The following is a 21848-nucleotide window of genomic DNA, read 5'->3' on the forward strand; positions in this document are numbered from 1 at the left end:
GCAAATCATGCGTTTATCCTTACTGACCCATTAATTGTATAGCCCAGCCCTCTCAGAAATCATTAACAAAAATGAACTCATCTGGAATTGAAGCTTTAAAGGAAATGAAAATTTGCAAAGTGGTATGAACTAAAAGAAAGAAAACTTGCAGTGTTCCTATTTGAGACTGTTAGTGAAGAATTGGGTAATTAACTAAAATAGAAGGGATGTGAGAAGCTATCTAAACCAGCAGTGTAAAATTTCCTACCTGGTAAAGCCAGCTGTATCTTAGGCACAGAGAATTCATTGATGCACAGAAAAGATGGGAGAGCATGCATGCATCCATCTGACTACTGTATTCTTTTCAATATCAATAGGTTATGTTCCCACACAAAAAATGGGGGAGAATGGATGGTTTATCCAAGATAAACCTCCATGTTTGGTTGAGTCTTTTGCTAATATCTCTGTAAGATATCCTATTTCACAGATTAGGACACTGAAACAAAAGGAGAAACAACATCTCTCTCATGTCTCAATTGTTGGAAGTTCCTCATTGTCCTTGTCTACCCCCGCCAAGACAGGTCTTCAGGAAGGAAGATTGAGCACTCAGGGCAGTTGTCCATTTTAAGACTCAGAGAACAACCTCTTTGTGGGGTTCTCCTGTTACTTCTTGTTCTTCAGAATTGGCTTTAGATAATAGTGGTCAACCCTATTCCCTAATTACCTGTAGGGTGGTAATGTAGTTACCAATTGGAAACTTACCATTTATTTGAGGAAGCACATTTTGGCTCCTTACTTTTAATCCATTTTTTAGCCAATTACTTGTAAGTCATTTGCTATACTTGCAAAGCCCAACATTTTTTAAATAAAATTAACATCAAAGGCTGATTCCCCATATATCACCAACACAACCTACTGATAAGACAAAAATGAGTTTTACTGCTTACTGCAGTAAGACAAAACACCACCTGCAAAACCCCGGCAGTGTCTTCTAGTGAAGGTCAGAATTTGAGATTTGGAATTGTGATTTAAGGAGAGCCTTTCAGTGTGGGAGAGGAATAGAGGGGAGACTGATTACTGGGTAAGGATCACCATACATCAATCAAGATTGGTGGAAATAGCAAGGGGAGGATTTCGAGGGGAAGGAGTCAAAGAATCTTTTAGAGTATTAACTATCCATCAATGTTTCCCACTGAAGAGTTGAGTCTTTCAAGTAGTGCCCGCAATGAACCATCAAACACTTTGCCTTCTTTTCCTGGAAGAATAAAGTCATGTCAGTGAAAACAGGAATTGCCCAAAGTCATGTTAAGGTGTGATCTCCTTGTCACTGTCCAGGCAGAGAGAAGCAGTGGAAGATTTTTTGGTTCTCACTAATTATTATAATCAATTTAGTGAAACTGCATATTTCTTTTGGCCACAGCACCATGCTGTCAGTGCATATAATAAAGGGTCATTACAAGATTACCCTTATTATTGGAATAATTTTCATCAGTCCAGTTCTTTCCCCTGCTGATGCATTCTGGAGAATCCCAAGTGGACCAAACATCCTTTGTGCTCTTGGAAAAGAAGATAGAAAAATATTACTGGTCAAGCCTCAATTGGCAGAGGCTGTCTCTTGAAAGTTATATTGATTTGATTTCAGGTAGCTGAAACATATCTGAAGATATGAAAAATCTTCTAAATATCCAGAAAGTACTTGAAATTTACTGGTAATATTTTCATATTTATCATGTGTATTTGTAGTGGATTTATATTATAAATATATTAAAGGATTCTCTGGTTCTGCCTTCTTCTGGGAGAACTGTGTTTAAATGAATATTGCTTAATACCATGACAAAAATAATTTAATTCCAAATGCTTACTTTAATTACCCTGGACTGAACCCCAAGAGACACAGCCATTTACTTGGAGCCCAGCAAGCCAGATTGCTTCAGCATACTGCAAGAAGCATTTGAAATAATCGCTGTGCTTTGTGACCCTTTGTGTAGCTTCTGGCTGGTAAACATCAAACTCAAAAATTTAAACAAGCTGTGGAAGCAGGGACCCCACCTGAACATGGACTGTTGAAGTAAAAGAGGAAAAGACAATCTCTACCTTTTCCCAAAAGCAAATCAAACACAATTAATAACAAACCCACTAGCTATTAAATTTACCTTTTCTTATCTCTGGTGACTTTAAAGTCTAACTGTATTGATTATTTATTACCATTAAATGGCCACAAAAATAAGGCCCAGCAGCAAACAGGCCACTACGTCCTTCCAAAAGGTGAAAAGGTGATTACAAAAAAGGCCTAGGTACATTTGTTATTTCTAGGAAAGAAGTTTGAGGAAAGAAAAAAAAAAATGAAAAGCCAAGGTAACTATACTTTTTCTAATTCAATGTCTTTTCCAATTTGCTGCCTTATGTTGTCCCAGTTTTTTGTTGTTTGGTGTTTCTTTTTCCTTTCATTTGTGTTTCTGCTCACTGGCACAGCATTAACAGATGACAACTAAAGGACAAATTAATTCATATTATTAAGTAAATATTGCCTTTAGTTAAGCTCTTAGATTAAAATTAGTGGCATGTCTGGATTTAAAAAAACTTTTAAGGGGGCGGAGGGTATAGCTCAAGTGGTAGAGCACATGCTTAGCATGCACGAGGACATGGGTTCATCCCCCAGTACCTCCTCTAAAAATAAATAAGTAAACCTAATTACCTCCCAACCCCAACCCCGCAAAAAACCTTTAAGAGAGTTATGTTTTTTTTTTTAGGTTTATGTGAAAATAATTCCAAACTTGTAAGAAATGGCAAAACTAAAAACTGTACAAAAACACTCATGTACCTTTACCTAGGTTCACCTGTTGTTAGTTGTTTATTTCACTTGCTTTAATATTCGTGCTCTCCTACTTCTTTGTGTGTGTGTGTGTGTGGACACAGTGTTTTTTCCTAAACCATTTGAGGGTACGTTCCATACCCCATGACTCTTTACTAATGAATTCCTTAGCATATACTTAATAAGAATAAGGATTTTCTCTTTTATTACCACAGTATAGTTATCAAGTTTATACACTGATATATTTAGAGGCACAAGAGATCTATATGTCCCTTATAGTTGATGTTAGTTTTTATCATCAGATTAAGATGTTGCCCAGTTTCTCCACTGTATAATTACTGTTTTCTTTTTCTCCCTTGTGATTAATAGCCTATGGGGAAACACTTGAAGGCTACGCAGATACCCTGCTCCTTAACAGAATTTCTCCCTAGATTTAGTGTGCATTGATGATTCTTTCCTAATCTAGTGTTACCATGGTGGTTGCAAAATTACGTTTTCTTTTTCAACTCCAGCACTTCCTCCACATTTACCACTCATTTACTTGGCATTCTGCTGTAACCAAGAGATGTCTCTTCTCTCCTCTCTCACTCTGTCATTGATATTGACTCAGGAATTCCTACTTTTTCCAGTGGCTTAATTCATTACTGTGCTTAATTATTTTGGTTCTTAAATTGTCCCAGATTTAGTCATAGAGAGCATCTTCAAGATGGCTCTAGGTGTTTTTTTTCCCTTTTTTCATTGTTGTAAAATACATATAACATAAAATTTACCACTTTAACCATTTTTAAGTGTGCATTCTGTGACTTTAAATACACTCACATAGCTATGCATTCATAATTACCATTCTTCTCCAGAGCTCTTCTCATCCTGCCGAACTGAAACTCTATACACATTAAATAATAACTCCCCATTGTCCACTCCCCCATGCCCTGGCTGCCACCATTCTACTTTCTGTCTCTATGATTTTGGCTACTCTAGGTACCTCATAAAAGTACAATCATACAGTAGCTATTTTTTGTGTGTGTGACTGACTTATTTCATTTAGTGTAATGTCTTCAGCATTCATCCATGCTGCAGCATAAGTTGGAATTCCCTTTCTTTTTAAGGCTAAATAATACTCTATTGTATGCCTATACCATATTTTACTTACCTGTTTATCTGTGGATGGACACTTGGGTGGTTTCCACCTTCTGGCTTTTGTGAATAATGCTGCTATGAACATGAGTGTGCACATATCGGTTTGAGTCCTAGCTTGCATTTTCTGGAGTGTATACCCAGAAGTGGAAATTGCTAAATTAGATGCTAATTATATGTTTAATTTTTTGAGGAATTGCCGTACTGTTTTCCACAGAAACTGCACTGTTTTACATTCCCACTAACAATGCAAAAGGGTTCCAATTTATCCACATCCTCTCCAACGCTTGCTATTTTGTTTTGTTTTGTTTTGTTTTGTTAATAATAGACATCCTGATGGATATAAAGTGGTGTCTTATTGTGGGTTTGATTGACATTTCCCCGATTAGTCATGTTGATCATCTCTTCACGTATTTATTGTCCATTTGGTATCTTCTTTGGAGAAATTCTGCCCATATTTTAATCAGGCTGTTTGCTATTTTCTGTAGAATAAACAGGGAAAGCCATTAGTTGCAACTGAGCAGTCCTAAAGGAATTGTGGCTATCTGGGGAAAGTGTGTTGCAGGCAGAGTTTGAAGTCTCTATGTAGCTGGAACAGAGTGAGTGAGAAGACATAGTAGGAATGACAGGGACTCATTTGAAGGATCTTAAAGCTAGGGAACACCATCAGGTTCATATTGTACTATGGTCACCAATAGCAGGGTGTCATGGAAGATGGATTATAGAGTGTTAAGTTGGAGGATGGGTGCTAGGAAGGAATTAAGAAATTTGAAGAAAGGCACTGACAGTTTCCAGAGATATTCAGAAGAGGGGGGATTGACAGAAATTGGTCACATAGGAGGCAAGGAAGAACAAGGATTTTGCTCAGGTTTCTGACTTCGGGAGAAAGAAGGCAAGAATGAAGGTTGGTCCTGTCAACCAAGATGGGAAATAAAGGAAAAGCCCATTTTAACAGGGAATTAGAGGAAGACGAGGGAGGCATGGCCTGAGAATTGCTTCAGTTTGGACATGTTGAGTTTGAGGTGCTTATGCAACATTTAGATGGGCATAATACAGTGCATATCTATGTGTAGAGTTTAGACTGGGGGCTGGGAGGGTACGTGGCCTAGAGCTTTGGAAATCACTGGCATATAGAGGTGGTATCAGTATTACTTATGTTAAAAATAAATGAGAAAGTTCACCATCCATTGTTTCTTCTTTACCTTCACAACTTTTTGATAAGGGTTTAGAAAGTACTTCCTCACACTCATTTTCCTCTGTGCCAATTCAGGAAAATTTAAACCTAGCCCTGAATTCTGCCTCTGCCATTGGTTGCACCGTGGTCAACATTGGTGCTCAGGATCTCAAAGAAGGAAAACCTCACTTGGTCTTGGGACTTCTCTGGCAGATCATCAAAGTGGGTCTTTTTGCTGATATTGAGATTTCTAGGAACGAAGGTAAGAGAGTCAAAAATATTTGCTTTCCATTGACATAGTCTTACTGTGAGGAGAATTTATATTTCATTATTTCCCCCTCAGCCCTGATTGCACTGCTAAATGAAGGTGAGGACCTGGAAGAGCTGATGAAGCTTTCTCCAGAGGAATTACTGCTGCGGTGGGTGAACTACCATCTGACCAATGCAGGGTGGCGTACCATCAGCAACTTCAGCCAAGACATTAAGGTTTACATTTTAATGTTCAGATTCATGCCATAAAATAAGGATGTGCAGTGTAAAAAAAAGAAAAAGGGTTTCAGACTTAAATTTGAAATTTAATTCACGGGGACACAGTATAGAAAATGAAATTTTGCATTTATCTGTCTGAGGTGGATCCCCCAATTGTAATCAGAAAATCTTTTACTAAATAAAAAAACTGGTTTATTGGCTTTTTATAAGAAATACAGCTAGTTGTGAGAGGGAAGAGGTGCTAGCATTAGCAGATTAAAGCATTCTTTCCCATTTGATGTGCCACAGGTGGACTAAATGATAATGAGGATGTCGGTCTATGCATTTGGACTGAGAATGACATCTGTTGGCTGGACTAGAGGCCCTTGTGGGCTTGACCAGTTTAATACCCTTACTCCCACTTTGCCAATAAGCAGTTAATAGGAAACCAAAATATCTGAAGGCACAGGGAACATAGACAAAAGGAGGTCTTCAGATATGTCTTTGAACCAAAGTAGCTTGAAACACTTCCCTCCCTACTGGAAGGGCCATGTGAAGGAAACTGGACCCTAATCTTAACTGATGCTGATGCTTAAGAGTGTAAACAAATGAAAAAGGTGAGGAAGGCCGTTCCAGGTGTCGGAAACAGGATTGCTAGATGCCCTAAAGTGTGAGACAGCATCGTGCGCTCAGGAACCTGTAAGTAATAAGTAAAGGTTACTAAGTTCTTAGTCCATTCTTTGAGATGGGGGAAGTTTCTTCAGTTTGACTACTTTTTTCCTGTATCTAGTGATGATTTTATTCATTTTTAAAATTCCATTTCATTTCTTTTCTTAAAGGATTCAAGAGCGTATTTTCATCTGCTTAATCAGATTGCACCTAAAGGTGACCGGGATGATGGACGTGCTATTGCCATTGACCTTTCGGGATTTAACGTCAGTATAGTTTTTAATTAAACTTTCAAAAATTTTTGTAAAATTTTTTACATAACATAAAATTTACCATTTTTAAGCATACAGTTCTGTGGCATTAAGTACATTTGCTTTATGTGCAGTCATCACCACTACCCCTCTCCAGAAGTTTTTCCTCATTGCATAGTGAATCTGAACCCATTAAACAACTCCTCATTCTTCTCTCTCCCAAGCTCCTGGTAACCACTGTTCTACTTTGCATCTCTATGAATTTGACTAGCCAGTGCAGTCATATTTAGAGTACAGTGCTCTCCAAGCAGCATCCCCTGGTGGAGCCCTGAGCCCTTCGTTAAAGCTTGGCTCTTTGCTTTCCAGAAGTTTTTTTTTTTTTTTTTTTTTTATCCTTCATGCCCTAGGCTCCAAATTTCCATGCTAAGCTACCTGGCTGTCATGACTGAAGAAAGGGAATTGCAGAATTCTGACCCTGAGTGTGTATGGAATCAACCCTACACCTGCATTTCCCTGGTGCAACATCACTGGAACTTACCAGGGTGCTTTTGTGGCTGTCACTGTGCACCAGGAAATGGAGCAACAAGATATTATTAGATTTCTAAGGAATTGATGAGCAGTTTTTCCAACTTATATTTGGCAATACACAAAATAAAAGATGGCAAATCCTAGTATTCACGGTGGAAGAAGGACTGATACAAATCCTGACCTATCTAACACATTTCCTAAGAAGCCCATTCTTTCAGCGTAAGTTGTAAATACCAGGGATGGTTCTATCTAAACGTTAAAATCTGGTCAGAGTATAGTTTGTATGAAAATCTATTAAGTACTTAAAGTGAATATACATAATATTTAGTTTTAAAGGCAACTTGAGACATCACTAATTGATTATAATTCACATTATTATAGTAAAACATCTAAAATATCTATTGCAAAATTTGCAAATTAGTTTGAGTCAAAAAATTAGGAACTTAAAAAAACTTAAGGAAAATTTCAAACATATTCAAAAGTGAACAGACTCAGTATTGTGAACTACCTACCAGGTTCACCAACTATCAACTCATGGTCAGTATTATGCCTTCATTTCTCATCTACTTATTTCCTTCCTCTTCCATATTATTTTGAAACAAATCCTAGACATCATATCATTTCATCAATAAGCATCTCAGTATGTATTTCTAAAAGATAAATACTCTTTAAAATATAACCATAATACCTTATCATACCAAAAAATTAACAATAATTTATAAAATCATCAAAATGACTAATCCATGTTGACATTTCCAGTTGCCTCATAAATATCAGATTTTCTTGTTATAATTTATTTGAATGAAGATCTGAATAAGGCCCACATATTGTGACTTGTTCACATCTACCTGAGGAGCTTTTTATTGCTGTTCAATAGCACTGAACCTATTGCTTCCTCTGATTTCATTTACATTTTATTTACAACACTGGTGCACAGAATTAAGTAAGTCATAATACTTGGTCATGATGTACTCTCATCATGAGTCCATGCATATCCCTCTTTTTATTTATTTTTGTTAGTTGTTTGTATTGAAATTGTAACCAGCTCATGTGAACCCTCAGCCCAACAAGAACACGAAGACTTCTTTATTTTTTTAAAATTTTTTCCCCCTTAGTGGAGGCCCTGGGGATTGAACCCAGGACCTCCTGTACACCAAGCATGTGCTCTACCACTGAGCTATACCCTCTGCTCCAAGAAAGCTAAGACTTTGACATCAGTTTACATTTAGCTGTTCTTCCTTATCCCATCTCGCTGCCCCACTTTAATGTGATCATCACCATCTTGGATCTTATGCTCATTTTATATAGTTGCTTTTCTTTTTAAATAGTTTTCTTTCAACCAAATATATTTCTTACAGAATTAAAATTTTTTATTTAACTTCTTAACTTCATATAAAACTTCTCATGTTGTACTTACATTTCTAGTACTTTCTTTGAACATATTATGTTACTAGAAGTCACTCATATTGTTAGATGTCTTTGTGGGAATATTACACAGTTGCACAGTTTTCATCTGCTCTCTTGTTGATAAGCATTTGGTTTGTTTCCAGGGTTTTGCAGTTGTGAAAAGTGCTGTTCCTTCTGACCTTAATATTTTGTACATGTGTCCAAACTTGTTTTTCATTGAAAAAACAGTCTGCTGGAAGTATCAGAGTAGAATGGGTGATACAATTAGGCCTCTTAGCCAGAAGGCACTTTAATATATGGCCTTGGACAGGTTACCTATAATTCAGCCAGCAGGAGCTTACTGATTCAGTATTTGAAAGTTTTGTTGAGGACTTCAGCAAGGAGGGTGAAATATTCCTCTAATTGCAGCAAGAAAACTCAGAGAATTGTTCTCACTGATTTAAAAGACATGGGGAAGCTGATTCGGAATTCCTACACTTTCTGACCCTGTTTTGAGCCATTTTTTGATATTCTTCCAGAAAAGTAATTGCTTATAAATATGTGTATCTAAAAAATTATGCCAATCAAAAGTTTAACCTTGACCATTTTTGTTTTATTTCACTGTTTAGGAGAAAAATGACTTGAAGCGGGCTGAATTCATGCTTCAACAAGCAGATAAGCTGGGCTGCAGACAGTTTGTCACTCCTGCAGATGTGGTTTCAGGCAATCCTAAACTTAATTTAGCCTTTGTAGCTAATCTGTTTAACACATACCCAAGCCTACAGAAGCCTGATAATAATGACATCGATATGAATTTGTTGGAAGGTATGCTCTTTCTGTCTTTCATTGATTCACTCTAAGTGTCTTGTGGTCTTGTCCTACTTCACTGTCAGAGGTAGGAGACTGTGGTGGGAGATGCAGTTTACTGAGTGTAGGCATGTACATCCATTGAAAAGTTCACGTTAAAGTCGTTTTTTGTTTTGGTTAACAGAGAATGCTGAGTTAAATCTTACCTGTCTGTCATTTCTCCGTAAGGGTTTAATGAAAACTGTCACACGTTTAAAATATTCTCTTAAATGACCACATAACATAATTCCACCACCAATACGGACAATGAATATTACCTATTGGAAAAAGATACTTATTTGTAGCTTTTTTCCTCCTTTGAAAGCTACAGTTTGACTCCCAATATTTTTCTCCTTTTAATGTTTTTAGTGTACATGGAAAAACTTATAATATTCATTACTTGTCTTGTGTGTGGGCTATTGTTATCTGTCTCATAATTTATAATACTTTCCTATTTTGCTTCATGAAATGCAGATTTGACCCCTCCTAATGTAGGTACTGTATTTAGTACTTTTCTATACTCTATATATACTCATCTGAATGTTTTTATTAGTACCATTTATTCTTTCTATCTGGGTTGATATTTATTTTTTGCACTATTTATGTTGTGTTTTTTTCTGTCTTAATATGCCTAAAGAATGAATGATGACAAAGCAAGAAACAAATAAAACTTAATTAGAATATCAGGGCAAGACTTGATTATATAAACCCTCTGCCTAATTTGCCTTCTATAATGATGGGATATTGTAGCTGTAAACACATTAGAAATCAGTTTTGACAATTGGATTCCATGATTTGATGTAAAACCTTTATCCCTCTGCTGTGCATAAACAAACTTATCTTTTATTACAAGTAATCTCTGAAAGGATCTATTAGGTTCTATAACATAGATCATTCTGTATTATTTAGCCATGTTACATTTAGTAAATGTCATCAAAGCTTACGATATATGAAACTGTCATAATGACAAAAACATCCTCAATATGTAGTCCTTTCTCCTTGTCTGACTCCTCCTTTTCTTCTATTCTCACACTCTCCCTCACATCCATACCAAAACCCACATTAGTATCAGAACTAAAAGTAAAAACTGGTGGCAGTTGTCAGAGGCAGGGGCCACTCCTAAAATATTCTCGTTAGTCACCTTGGTTTGGAGAGGACAGTCCTCAGGTGGGGATTATTCTTGGTGGGGAGAACTTGATACTGCATGTTCCTTCTCACATCACCCACCTTACTCCCTTCCCCAGTGAGACAGAGTGAGCAATCAGTTTCATCATCATTTTCTCCTTGACAGCCACAACCACATTTCCAAGGTCCTTGTCACTTTATAACTATAAGATAGATTTTAAAAAAATGTTGGTTTTTCAGCAAAGAAATTTAGGGTGAGAGATTGGAACTTTTAAAAAATTAAATTAAAAAAAAGACTGCTAGGTTGTTATCAGCCTGGAAAATTTCAAAATCCCTGTGTCTTACGGTAGAAGGCATTGTTTAGAGTGGCATATTAAAAATGACCTGCTTTTTATAGTCACTGAATTCTTGCTAGATATCTTTTCCAACTTGCTCGCTCTCCTATTTGTCACGTTTGAATTCTTTTGCTAGTGTTTAGCATGCTTTTGGAATTTTTCAGTGTGAATAGGATTGCTAAATATTTCCATTAGTATTTACTTTATTTGTATAAAAGGTACTGTGGGAAATATTTATCAATTATCTTTATTTAGAACATATGTATGTCCTGATACATCTGCCAAAAGTGAATTTTACTTTGACTGTCATTGGAGTTTTTTCCTCTGTAGATTTGTTTTTGTAGATCCTTATGAAATTTGAAGCTTGATTTTATCACATCCTATATTCATATATTAGTATGTCCTCGCTGGCAAAGAATTTTATCTGTATAGAATTAAAGAAAATTAAAAGCCCAATTAAATATTAAATCTTCATATTAAATTGAGCCAAACATGTGGGCTACGTATAGGGAGACCATCTCAGAATTCATTTGTGGTGATAGAAAATACATAGGCCATGGAATTAGACTTTGTCCAAATCATTTAGTAACTGAGTGACCTTTGGGAGTCTTGGTTTTCTCATATATAAAACAGGACTTATAATACTTATTCTGAAAAATTACAGAGCAAATTTAAATGACCTTTCATGAACGAATGAGTTTAGCATACAGTATGTGCTCAGTGATGGATGGTCAGGTGGGGAAGAGGACAACATTTAGCACATCGCTTAGCACGTGTAGTGAGTGTTCAGTATACATTAGTTCCTTTTATTTCCTTTTGGTAGCCTACTTTTAATATATTTGCCATTCTTTCTGAAACTTTTATCAATTGCAGTATCAGTTTGGCCCCCAAAATGAAAATGTTTTATAGTTGTTTCTCTCTTTATATCAGCAATTAAGAGTTTACTTCTAAGATTGCTTTAGTTGTCTGACATCCAGACATTTCCAATCTGGAATACATATGTTTTTATAACGCTTTACCATGGCTTTTGCACAAATGCATAGTGCTTCTGGCTTTGAGCATTTATTTACCAAGACAAATTGAAATGGTATTAGATAAATAAATGCTCACTTATGAAATCTATTTTACTTTCCAGGTGTCAAAAATTAATGATATAATTAGTTTAGAACAACAGGAAGAAATATAAAATGCTGAAGTTTATAATAGTTTCAGAACTCAATCAAAATACAGGTTTAGTGTCTTTTAAAATACTATTCATATATCATCAGTTTCAGCAGAAATTGGATATTATTTTTAAGTAAAAATTAAACTGTTGTTACCTTATCAACGTTTGTAATTTTAAAACAGAATTTGGATTTTCCTAGATAGAAATAATGTAAAAATTCTCTAATTACTAGAAAAATATTATGTAATAGAGAAACAACTAAAAGGTAAACCCAAGTCACATGCATCGAGCTTTTGATCATAGTATGGTTATATTTTTGTCACTTCCAGGAAAGTTCAGATGTTTAATTTGCACCTATTTAATAACTCTTAAAACAAGGCAAGCATGGGTTCCAGGAGTTTAACTTGTTCTTTTCAAAAAGTTTCTCGTGTCAGTTATATATTATAAAATGGTAGGAGCAGATACAACAGACTGGTCAGTTAGCTTTTATGCAGACCAGAGGGAGCAAAATTTAAGCAAGAAATTATATAGATATATAATTGAATAGAGCAAGAATTAAAGCAGATTCTGAGAAAAAGCCTTTCGGTAATGGCATTGAAAACCACATGAAAACACAGTGGGCAGATTATTTCCTGAACAGTTGGCACAAAAAACAGAATCTTTCACATTTTACAAGGTTTGGATTTCTGTTCTGGGCGCGCAGGTTGACACTATCTGTGGCACTCAGTTTGAAGATGACTGAGGGATGGCTCCATGGGAATGGACCCCTGGAGCTCAGGTGGTTTACAGATTTATGTGCCAAATTATCCTGGGGATCCCACATAAGCCAAAGTCTAGACAGTGACCTGGCCTTTGCAGTGGCCTAGAAGTGATGAGAGGTGTAAATGTTTCAATTTTTCAAGAGTATGGTGATGAGATATGGGCAAGGCCATTCTACTCCTAACTTTGCTGAAAAACAATTAATAATATTATAGAGAGTCACTTAGGACTATCTGCAGTCCAAGGGATGACTGGAAAGTGGTCGTGGAAAAGGGAGCCCACATCTCTCTCTGCCCACTTGGCAGCACATGATAGGCACATTGTCCTTATAGATGGGACGAGCACTGCTATGAAGGGAATGCTTGGGAAGGGTGGGTACCACAGGTTAAATAATAGTGCCTGCAAGAGTTTCTCCTTGAGGTGATCTTTGAGGTCTGGTGACTTACTATGATGAAATGTGTCTTTTTCTTAACACTCTGTATGGGGGCTGTGCCCTGTATATATTTTCAGTAGTGACCATCTAAAGTAACTCAGGAAGCCTGTAAAATAGTTATGTCCCCTCATTGCTTGTTTTTATGTTACCTGTAATCCCTTCTCCCCTTCATTGCTGTTTGGCATCGTTAAAATGTAGGTCTGTGTGCTCAGAAACTTTACTGTGTAAAACCATCATCTGTACAAATTTAGAGACACTGCATTGGGAAAGGTACCACTTTTCTATTTCTGTTTAATGTGCTAATGCTACTCTGACTGCTAAAAGACTGTGTTTTATTGATTTTTAGCCAGTCCTTTTGCATAGAATCATATGCAGATATGACTTTAAGTTTATCTGTTACTTTTCTGAACAGAGAAACCCCATGGCTCAGTAATTAACAGGCATCAAGTAAGGGATTCTAGATGGAGAAATTTAGAAAGCAAATGGAGGCTTTCTAGACAGGGAAAAAAAGGACTTTGGCAATAAGAGGTTTCTTCCCCCCTAAAAAGACTATATACAGTATCACAGGATCCACAGTATGTATGGCCAGTCTATACCTGTCAGAATGATTTAAAATATAGTTCTTAATTCCTTTTGTCCTGAATCATCAGTGTGACCTTGTGTCTACTCTAGGAGAGAGCAAGGAAGAGAGGACATTTCGGAACTGGATGAATTCCTTGGGAGTCAACCCATATATTAATCATTTGTACAGGTAAATATTTTATGTGTTTCAGCTTTATGGCCAGGGTCCAACTTTGTTTCAAACTGTAGGTATGTTTACATGAGAACATTTTCGAAAAATCTCAAGAATTTTAGCCATCATTTAGAGTTTCAGAATAATGGGAATTGGCCGTACAATGGATTTCAAAAGAAAAGTATTTGTCCATCGATAGATAACTCAATAAAGAAGTTGTGGTATATTTATACAATGGAATACTACTCAGCCATAAAAAATAAAATAATGCCATTTGCAGCAACATGGATAGACCTGTAGATTGTCACTATAAATGATGTAAGTCAGACAGAGAAAGAAAAATACCATATGATATCATTTACATGTGGAATTAAAAAAAAAGACAAATGAACTTATTTACAAAACAGAAACAGACTCACAGACATAGAAAACAAACTTATGGTTACTAGTGGGGGGAAGCAGGTGGGAAGGGATAAATTTGGAGTTTGAGAGTTGCAGATACTAACTAATATATATAAAATAGATAAACAGCAAGTTCATACTGTATAGCATAGGGAACTATATTCAATATCTTGTAGTTACTTATGGTGAAAAAGAATATGAAAACAAATATATGTATGTTCATGTATGACTGAAGCATTATGGTGTACACCAGAAATTGATACAGCATTTTAAACTGACTATACTTCAACAACAACAACAAAATATAAACAAATAAAAATAAAATAAATAAATAAATAATAAAAATCTAAGCCACAGCACCATAAGGTTAAGTTGCCCATCAACTGCCTGAAGGGGGAAAAAAAGTATTATTTACAAAGGTAAGACTGTGATAATATTAGTTATAATTTTTGATGATCTAAATAAACAACTTAGTAAAGATAATCCATCTTGCTTTTTTATAATTACTAATCAAGAAAATAATAATTTCAACTTCAACAGATTAGAACAATAATATTTTATAAATTGCTTTTATCATTTTATCAGTATTTTTCATTATAATTCACACCCTTTCTATTTATTTTTGCCAGAAACTTCAATTGTCCCACAATTTGTTCTGCATATTTTTTCTGATTTGTAGAAATAACTTGGTTTCCCTGAGTACTTGTAATTTATTTTATTCTTTCTTTTTTAAAAATGACAACACATTGTCAACATTGGTAGGACCGAGAAAATACTTTACCAAATCATTTCCTGTGCTCTCTGGTAGTGTTAACAATGTGTCTTTCTAGGTGCGGATGAGAGGAAACCTCCTTTCTCTCTTTATTATAGGATCTACCAGCATGCCTTAAAAAATGCAGAAGAACTCAACTTCAGCTAATTGTATATATTTTTAGGAAAAAGGTGTAATTAACTAAACCTATTAATAATTTACACACCAAAGAAATTCCTTAATGAACACTAAATTATTTCAATATGAGCTGCAGATAAATGCTGTAAAAGACCAAGTTCATTGGCTAACTGAGGATTTATGATGCACTAATTTCTGCTTCTTGGTGTATATTCAAAATAGTCTTTAAAACCAGTGTTGCCTTATTGTGGTAACTAGCTTTGATGTGATAGACTTGAATTTGATAAAATCTTAAATAGGAGTGTGTACATTCCAGCCAGATGACAAGAGGTTTATATCATTTAGACTGGAACTTCTGCTACAGTAGCAGGGCAGTAAAGGACTCAAATGCTGAAGGGAAAGAGGGGTTAGATCTTTATGGACTAACCTGAAAGAATGCTTGTAATATATAATTGAGACAAAAATAATAATAGGACTACTATGATCTCATTTTTATTTTAAAATTGAGTCTATATATATTTGTATATGAATATTTTAAAAATCTGGAGGGATGAATCCCAAACTGTATACAACCTGGAGAGGAGGGTAATGAGACTTTTATTTTTAATCTTAGTAACTTAAATATGTTTTTTGTTTTACAATGAACATTTATTTTCTTTTTTAATTAAGAAGTAAAATACAAGACCAGGGGATTAAGATTTGTTGAAACTTCATGGTAAGTTCATAAATGCCAGGAACACTAGAGTTCTCTGTGGTTGACGGTGGAGAAGAATTGACCAAACTTTTAAGCTAAAGATTGTTTATAGTTTTATACAGATTATGAGCTGCCAGCACAGGGCTTCTGGGCATATGTAATTTTTTGAGAGGCAAAGGGAATTCAGAAGATTCTCAAAAGTAACATCACCTTAAAAAGAACCATCGGGATATAGAAAAACAGTAGCCAGAGGTCTAGTTGGCACCAGAACTATGTGTTTGTGTGTTTATATTCCTAAACCCACCTGTAAGTGATTTTTCTCTCCCCACCTACAGGTACCAAACTAAACCCAAACCAAAGCACAGCACTAGAATAGATTGATTTTAACTGAAAATTCTCTCCTCTCAACAAGTTATTAAATATATTTTATGAACTACTAGTCCTGGATTTTTTTCTATGACAAGCTGGTTCTGGAACACATCTTGAATTCTCTGAAAATCGTTTCAGTTCTGGGCCTCAGTTTCCTTATTGGCAAACCATGACTAATAACACCATACTACATACAAATAAGAATGAATTCCTTTTAAGTAAAAAGAAAAATTCATAAAAGAGATGAGACTCCAGAACCTATACAGCTACTTCAGTGATTTTTCATACAAAATTCTCCATGTGCTTATAGATAACTTAGGTCTTGATTTCCTTCATAATAGACTTTCTCCCTCCATCACTCAGCACAGGGCCCAGCCCCCTTCATGGCCATATGGTGTGTGCTCAGAGATGCAGAGTAACTTTCCTATGAACCATTAGCAAATCATAACTCAGTGAATAAGCTGTTGGGAGATAAAAGCCACGTAATTCATCACTGAGCTAGCAGTTTAAAAATGAGTTGCTGCTGCTTTATGTCCGTGGCATATAGAATTGAAAACATACTCAGTAGACATACCTTGAGCGCCTCAGGAGGACATGTTTTCCTGAATCCAAAGAAGTAGTGTTCTTACTTCACAAGAACTCCTACTTGCCCATAAATTCCTTCCTCATAACCTACACTACTTAACATGAACAGCTTCCTACTGAGTAGCTGTTGTGATTTTTATGTAATTATTTTTTTTAAGTTTTAAAAGTCATAATCCGTAAGTGATTCAGGAACTGATTCTCACTGTACAAGCTTCAGGAAGTAAGTATGTAGAACAAAGTAAAGCATGATAATCCCTTCTTACCCCTGCCATATTCCTTTTTTTTTTTTCCTTCCCAGAGGTAAAATTGCTATTTACAGTCCATAGCACACAGAGGTATTTAAATATGAATTTTGAAAATATTTTTGATAAAGAATAAACTGTATGCAGTATTCTGCCACTTGCTTTTTTAAACATAATGTGTCATGTAAAGCTTTTCATGTCAGTACATAGAGATCTACCTTATTATGTCTTATGGTGGCCCATAAGGAGTCCATGCTATGGATAGTTTATTTAACAGCCTCTAGTGCCAGGCATTTAAATTGTTTCCAAGTTTGTAAATACTGTGGCAGTGAATGTCCTTGTACATATAGGTTTTGTAAATATTTATTTAAAAAAAACCTGGACTAATTTCTAGATTAGAAGTTCTGGGTCAAATGATTTGTTCTGACTATGACTCTTTAAACATTAAATGACCTGGTAGTATTTTTAAAGACATCAGCCCATCTCCGGTGTGCTTAATAAAATCAGATAGTACCAGCATTTCCTCCTTCGTCATCTTCTTTCCTCCTGTCTAGTGACCTTGCAGATGCTCTAGTCATCTTTCAGCTCTATGAAATGATCCGCGTGCCAGTCAACTGGAGCCATGTCAACAGACCTCCTTATCCTGCTCTTGGAGGGAACATGAAGAAGGTGAATGAACTAATGACCGTGGATATGTTGTTATTGTTTTGATATAAAACAGGGAATTTAGAGTTTCGTAAAGCTTATTAAAGTGCGGTCTGTCCCCACAATTATGATTCAAACCAAAATGTGTTAAGCTTAATAAAGCCTTTTTACCAGTGAGCTTAAATAAATGTTTGGAAAGATAAAGGCAGTCCTCCCAGTCAGACAATTTATATAAATGTTTTTATGTTTAGCGAGTTGTAGTACTTAATGTTCTTTGAGATGCATCTTAAATGAATTCCTATTTTATAATCGCCAGAACTTGCCAGATCTTTACTGGCTATTCATTAATATTTTTCAACAGATATTTATTGATTACCTATGACCTGTAGAGTGCAATGCAAAATATAAAATAGTACAGGCATGGAGTTGGTCCTTAGGAAACCAAGAAATGATAAGATACGTGTGCAAATAACTATAATACACTCTGTATGCAAAAGTGAATATCCTGGGTTCAAAGGAAGAAAAAGCCATAGGCTGCACTTACCAAAAGAGACTTGATGCAGAAGTGGATTTTTGAGTTATATTCTGAGAAATGGGTCAAATTTTGTCAGTAGGAGACTGGAGAAGGGGCTGAGGATTAGGAGGAGTAGTTGGGCTATAGCAGGGGATTCTGATAGTAAGAAGTGAGTATGAATGCTTAACATCTGGGTTGCAGCCAGCTGTTGAGAGCCTTGAATGTCAGATTAAGGAGTTTGGGTTTTAAACTGTAAGTGATGGGAAGCCGTTGAACATTTTTGAGCAGGGCAGTGACTTGATCACAGTTGGTGGGAGAATATCCGGCAGATGAATGGTAAAGAAAGTGTTGTCTCCAGTGTTTTTCCTCCAGTAGTGGATCTGTGGTGGTGGTGGTGTTTGTGCTTGTTCTGTTGAATTGGTGCTTTAATATTCAGCTTTTCCTTTCTACCTTCTGTATCAGGTTCATTTGCTTTCTAAAGTAAAAGTATGTAGGACTTTTAAATTTTTATCCTTTCATTTAACTTCATCCTTTCATTTAAAATGATGTGAATAATTTAAATATATAATACAAATTAATGGACACAAATTGCTGTAATATCAGTATGACTGTTACGAAATTAACCTGCAGCCTCATGACTTAAAAACTATCTCTAATGGAATAAATGGAAATACAACCATATTCCTGGATAGAAAGTTTATATTATAAAGACATTAAATTTTTGCAACTTAGCTTATAGGTGGAAAATACTTTCAGTTAGCAATATAATGTCTCCTTTTGTGTATATGTGGGCATATATATGTATGTGTTGGGGATGGGATTTATAAAGTGATTCTAAAGTTCACTGGAAAAGGAAAGAAATAGGCCTAAATCATCAAGAACATTTTCTGAGAATACTGAGGGAGGAGTTGTTAGAAAATATATAAAAGCTTATTATAAAGCTAAAATAATTGAAATAGTTTAATACATATGTAAGAATGGAATGGAGTAGAGTAGCCCAGAACCTATACTAAAATATAAGAACTTAATAAATGGCAAGGTGCTTACTAAATTCAATACAGAAAGGAAGTATCATCCAAAAAATGATGCCAGAACAACTGGTTAACTATCTTGTTAGGGAAAAATGTAATCTTCACCATATAGCATTGACCAAAGTAAATTCCAATGGAATAAAAGTAAAGACTTAAAGGGTTAAATGTAATAAGTAAAACATTAAGAAAATAGAAGTGAATGATTATCTACTCTTAGAATGATAAAGAAGTTACAGTGGAAAAAATTGATATAATAGATTACATATAAATTTAAAATTTCTGTATTTAAAATTAAACACCATAAAATTAAAAAGCAAACAAAGCCAGTAAACTTGGACACATATTTGCAACAAATACGGCAGATGGTTAACATCTTAACATATAAATAGTTCATAGGAATCAATTACTGCAACTCAATTGTCATTACTAAAATTGTAATAACAAAGTGGGCAAGTGGATAACATGAGTGAACAACTCACAGAGAAAGAAATAATGATGGATAATACACACACGAAAAACTTTTCACCCACAATAAAGAAATCCAATTTAAAATAAGCAATTTGAAGCAATTGGATTGTACTGCATCTAGTGTCCAAGGAAGTGTTCATCTGTACAGCCTTTCTTGAATCATTTTGGTAATACATATCCATAATCTTCAAAAAGTCCTTTGACTTAATAATTTCACTTATATCCTGATGAAATAATCAGAAAGACAAGAAGCTGTTTGCCAAAGTGCTTATCATAGCAATGTTTATAGAGAAAAAAAAAGAAAACAACTGTTCAATAAAGAGTTAATAAATTAGGATACACCCATAAAATGAAGTAAAGTATACCATTAAAAACAGTGTTTTAGTAATAATGACATGGAAATGAGTAGGATACAAAATTACGTATATACATATGAATCTAATTTGTGTAAAGTACATACATACAGACATGCATTCAAAAAGGGCTTCTTCCTCCAGATCTCTAGAGTGAATGAATATTATAGACTTTGTAATTTTTTTAAAATCCTATTTTTTAAAAGACAAAAAGGAAAGACATAGTAGTAAAAGTAATTAAATGGATAATGTAATTACAAGAGGTTTATATATATTAATAGTGTTCAGTATTTCTAGTGGTTGGACTGTCTACATTTTAAATTTTATTTGATTTGCCTATAATTCTCATGGGAGTAGAATTCAGGAAATTTTGTTAACCAATTTCACATAAGTTTTTTAAGCCAAATATAACAGGAAAACAGAATTGAACCACTCATTCATTATACCTGGAATTCTTAATGTTAATTATAAGCCGTCTCAAATAAATCACATGTAGAATGCTTCCTCTCAATAAATACTAGCTATTTATAGAATGAAACACAAGGTCTGAAATAAGTTCACAGTATTAAAAAAATAAAGAAGCAGTACTTTCATGACACAGTATCCAGGACTTATTTTACAGACTTTAGGCATTTGTCAGCAGACCTCACTTTGCTTCATTTGTAAAGTTGATAAAAGCTGCACCACTTGAATAGTCTTTCTTCACTATTTCTTCAGTATTTCTTTTCACTTGAAACCCCGTATTCCATTATGTAATTTTTTTCTCATTTGCCAAATGATCTAAGCTTCACTTTTGTCCAAAGCATTTGAAGTGCTTGGTAACAATTTCTTCTATTAATTCTTTGAGATGGCACTCTCCAACTTCTTGCTTTATATTCATTCTTACCTTTCACAGGGTCTTCAACTTTTTTAGCCCAGCAATTTCCAAGGCTCAGTTCTCAGCCTGATGCTCTTAAATTTCTATATGTACATCCTCAGGGAGTGGATCCTTGTTTAGAATGTTAAGTACTACCATAAACATGGCTTACCTCTAGGAACCTAATTTTTTATTCTTCTCTAGTTTGGTACCTCTCCAGATCTTAGAGGTGTTTTGCTAAAAACCTTTAAAACGTAGAATACATGTTTTGCCTTAGACCAGCATCCATTTCCACTTTCTCTTTCATTGCTGGTCACATCCACATCTTAGCCCTCTAGACCAGTAACCCTCAGCTCCTTTCTCCCCATTATTCACCCTCAGGAATTTTGGTCAAACTAACCATAAAGCAGATGGCCCTTCACTGAAATGAGTGCCAGTGGAAAACATGCTGGATTTCTCTCTCCTGTTCACACTGTTACATAATCAGAGCTCTGATGCTATTTTCCATAAATGAGGGATCTATCTACTTTTTCAATTATGTGCATTTCTATAACATATATTTCTATTTGAAAGGCTAAATCTATAAAATGACTGCTAGGAAAGAGAAAGAATTTTGTAATATTATCTCCATGCATTTAAAAAAAATGAATACATATCAAAAATTTCATTTAACTTATTAAGGGAACCAGGCAGATATTACAGCAGGTTCAAAGTATCTTCTTGCATTTTTATTTGTAACAAACTGACCTTTGGGAATTTGGATTCTCCTTTTTAAAGATTAGTACCCATTAATTTGTATAAATTGTTATTGTGTAGTCTTTTTCTCACCTTTCCTAGGAATATTTTCTTATTCTTACAAAAAGGTATATCTTTGTATTTCAAGTTTAATTGTTTTATAATGAAGCTTTAACTAACTTGGGAAGAAAAATCAGGGGACACGAGTTTATAATTTTTCTTAACTAAATGTTTACTTTATTCTAAATAATATTTAGTAAGCATTTTT

At 35.0% G+C, this 21848-nt stretch overlaps 1 protein-coding gene across 6 annotated transcripts in view; it reads left to right on the plus strand.

Moving 5' to 3' along the window:
- PLS1 (plastin 1) overlaps positions 1–21848 on the plus strand; it is a 95261-nt gene that overhangs the window by 67275 nt on the left and 6138 nt on the right. For all 6 annotated transcript variants that reach the window (XM_015237947.3, XM_072958582.1, XM_006202772.4 and 3 more), the window contains 6 exons: positions 5196–5361; positions 5443–5585; positions 6407–6502; positions 9031–9226; positions 13737–13815; positions 17533–17647. In XM_015237947.3, coding sequence (XP_015093433.2) covers positions 5196–5361; positions 5443–5585; positions 6407–6502; positions 9031–9226; positions 13737–13815; positions 17533–17647 — 795 coding nt within the window. The remainder of the gene's footprint in view (positions 1–5195; positions 5362–5442; positions 5586–6406; positions 6503–9030; positions 9227–13736; positions 13816–17532; positions 17648–21848) is intronic.

The sequence above is a fragment of the Vicugna pacos genome, chromosome 1 (assembly GCF_048564905.1).
Source record: "Vicugna pacos chromosome 1, VicPac4, whole genome shotgun sequence".
Lineage (NCBI taxonomy): Eukaryota > Metazoa > Chordata > Mammalia > Artiodactyla > Camelidae > Vicugna > Vicugna pacos.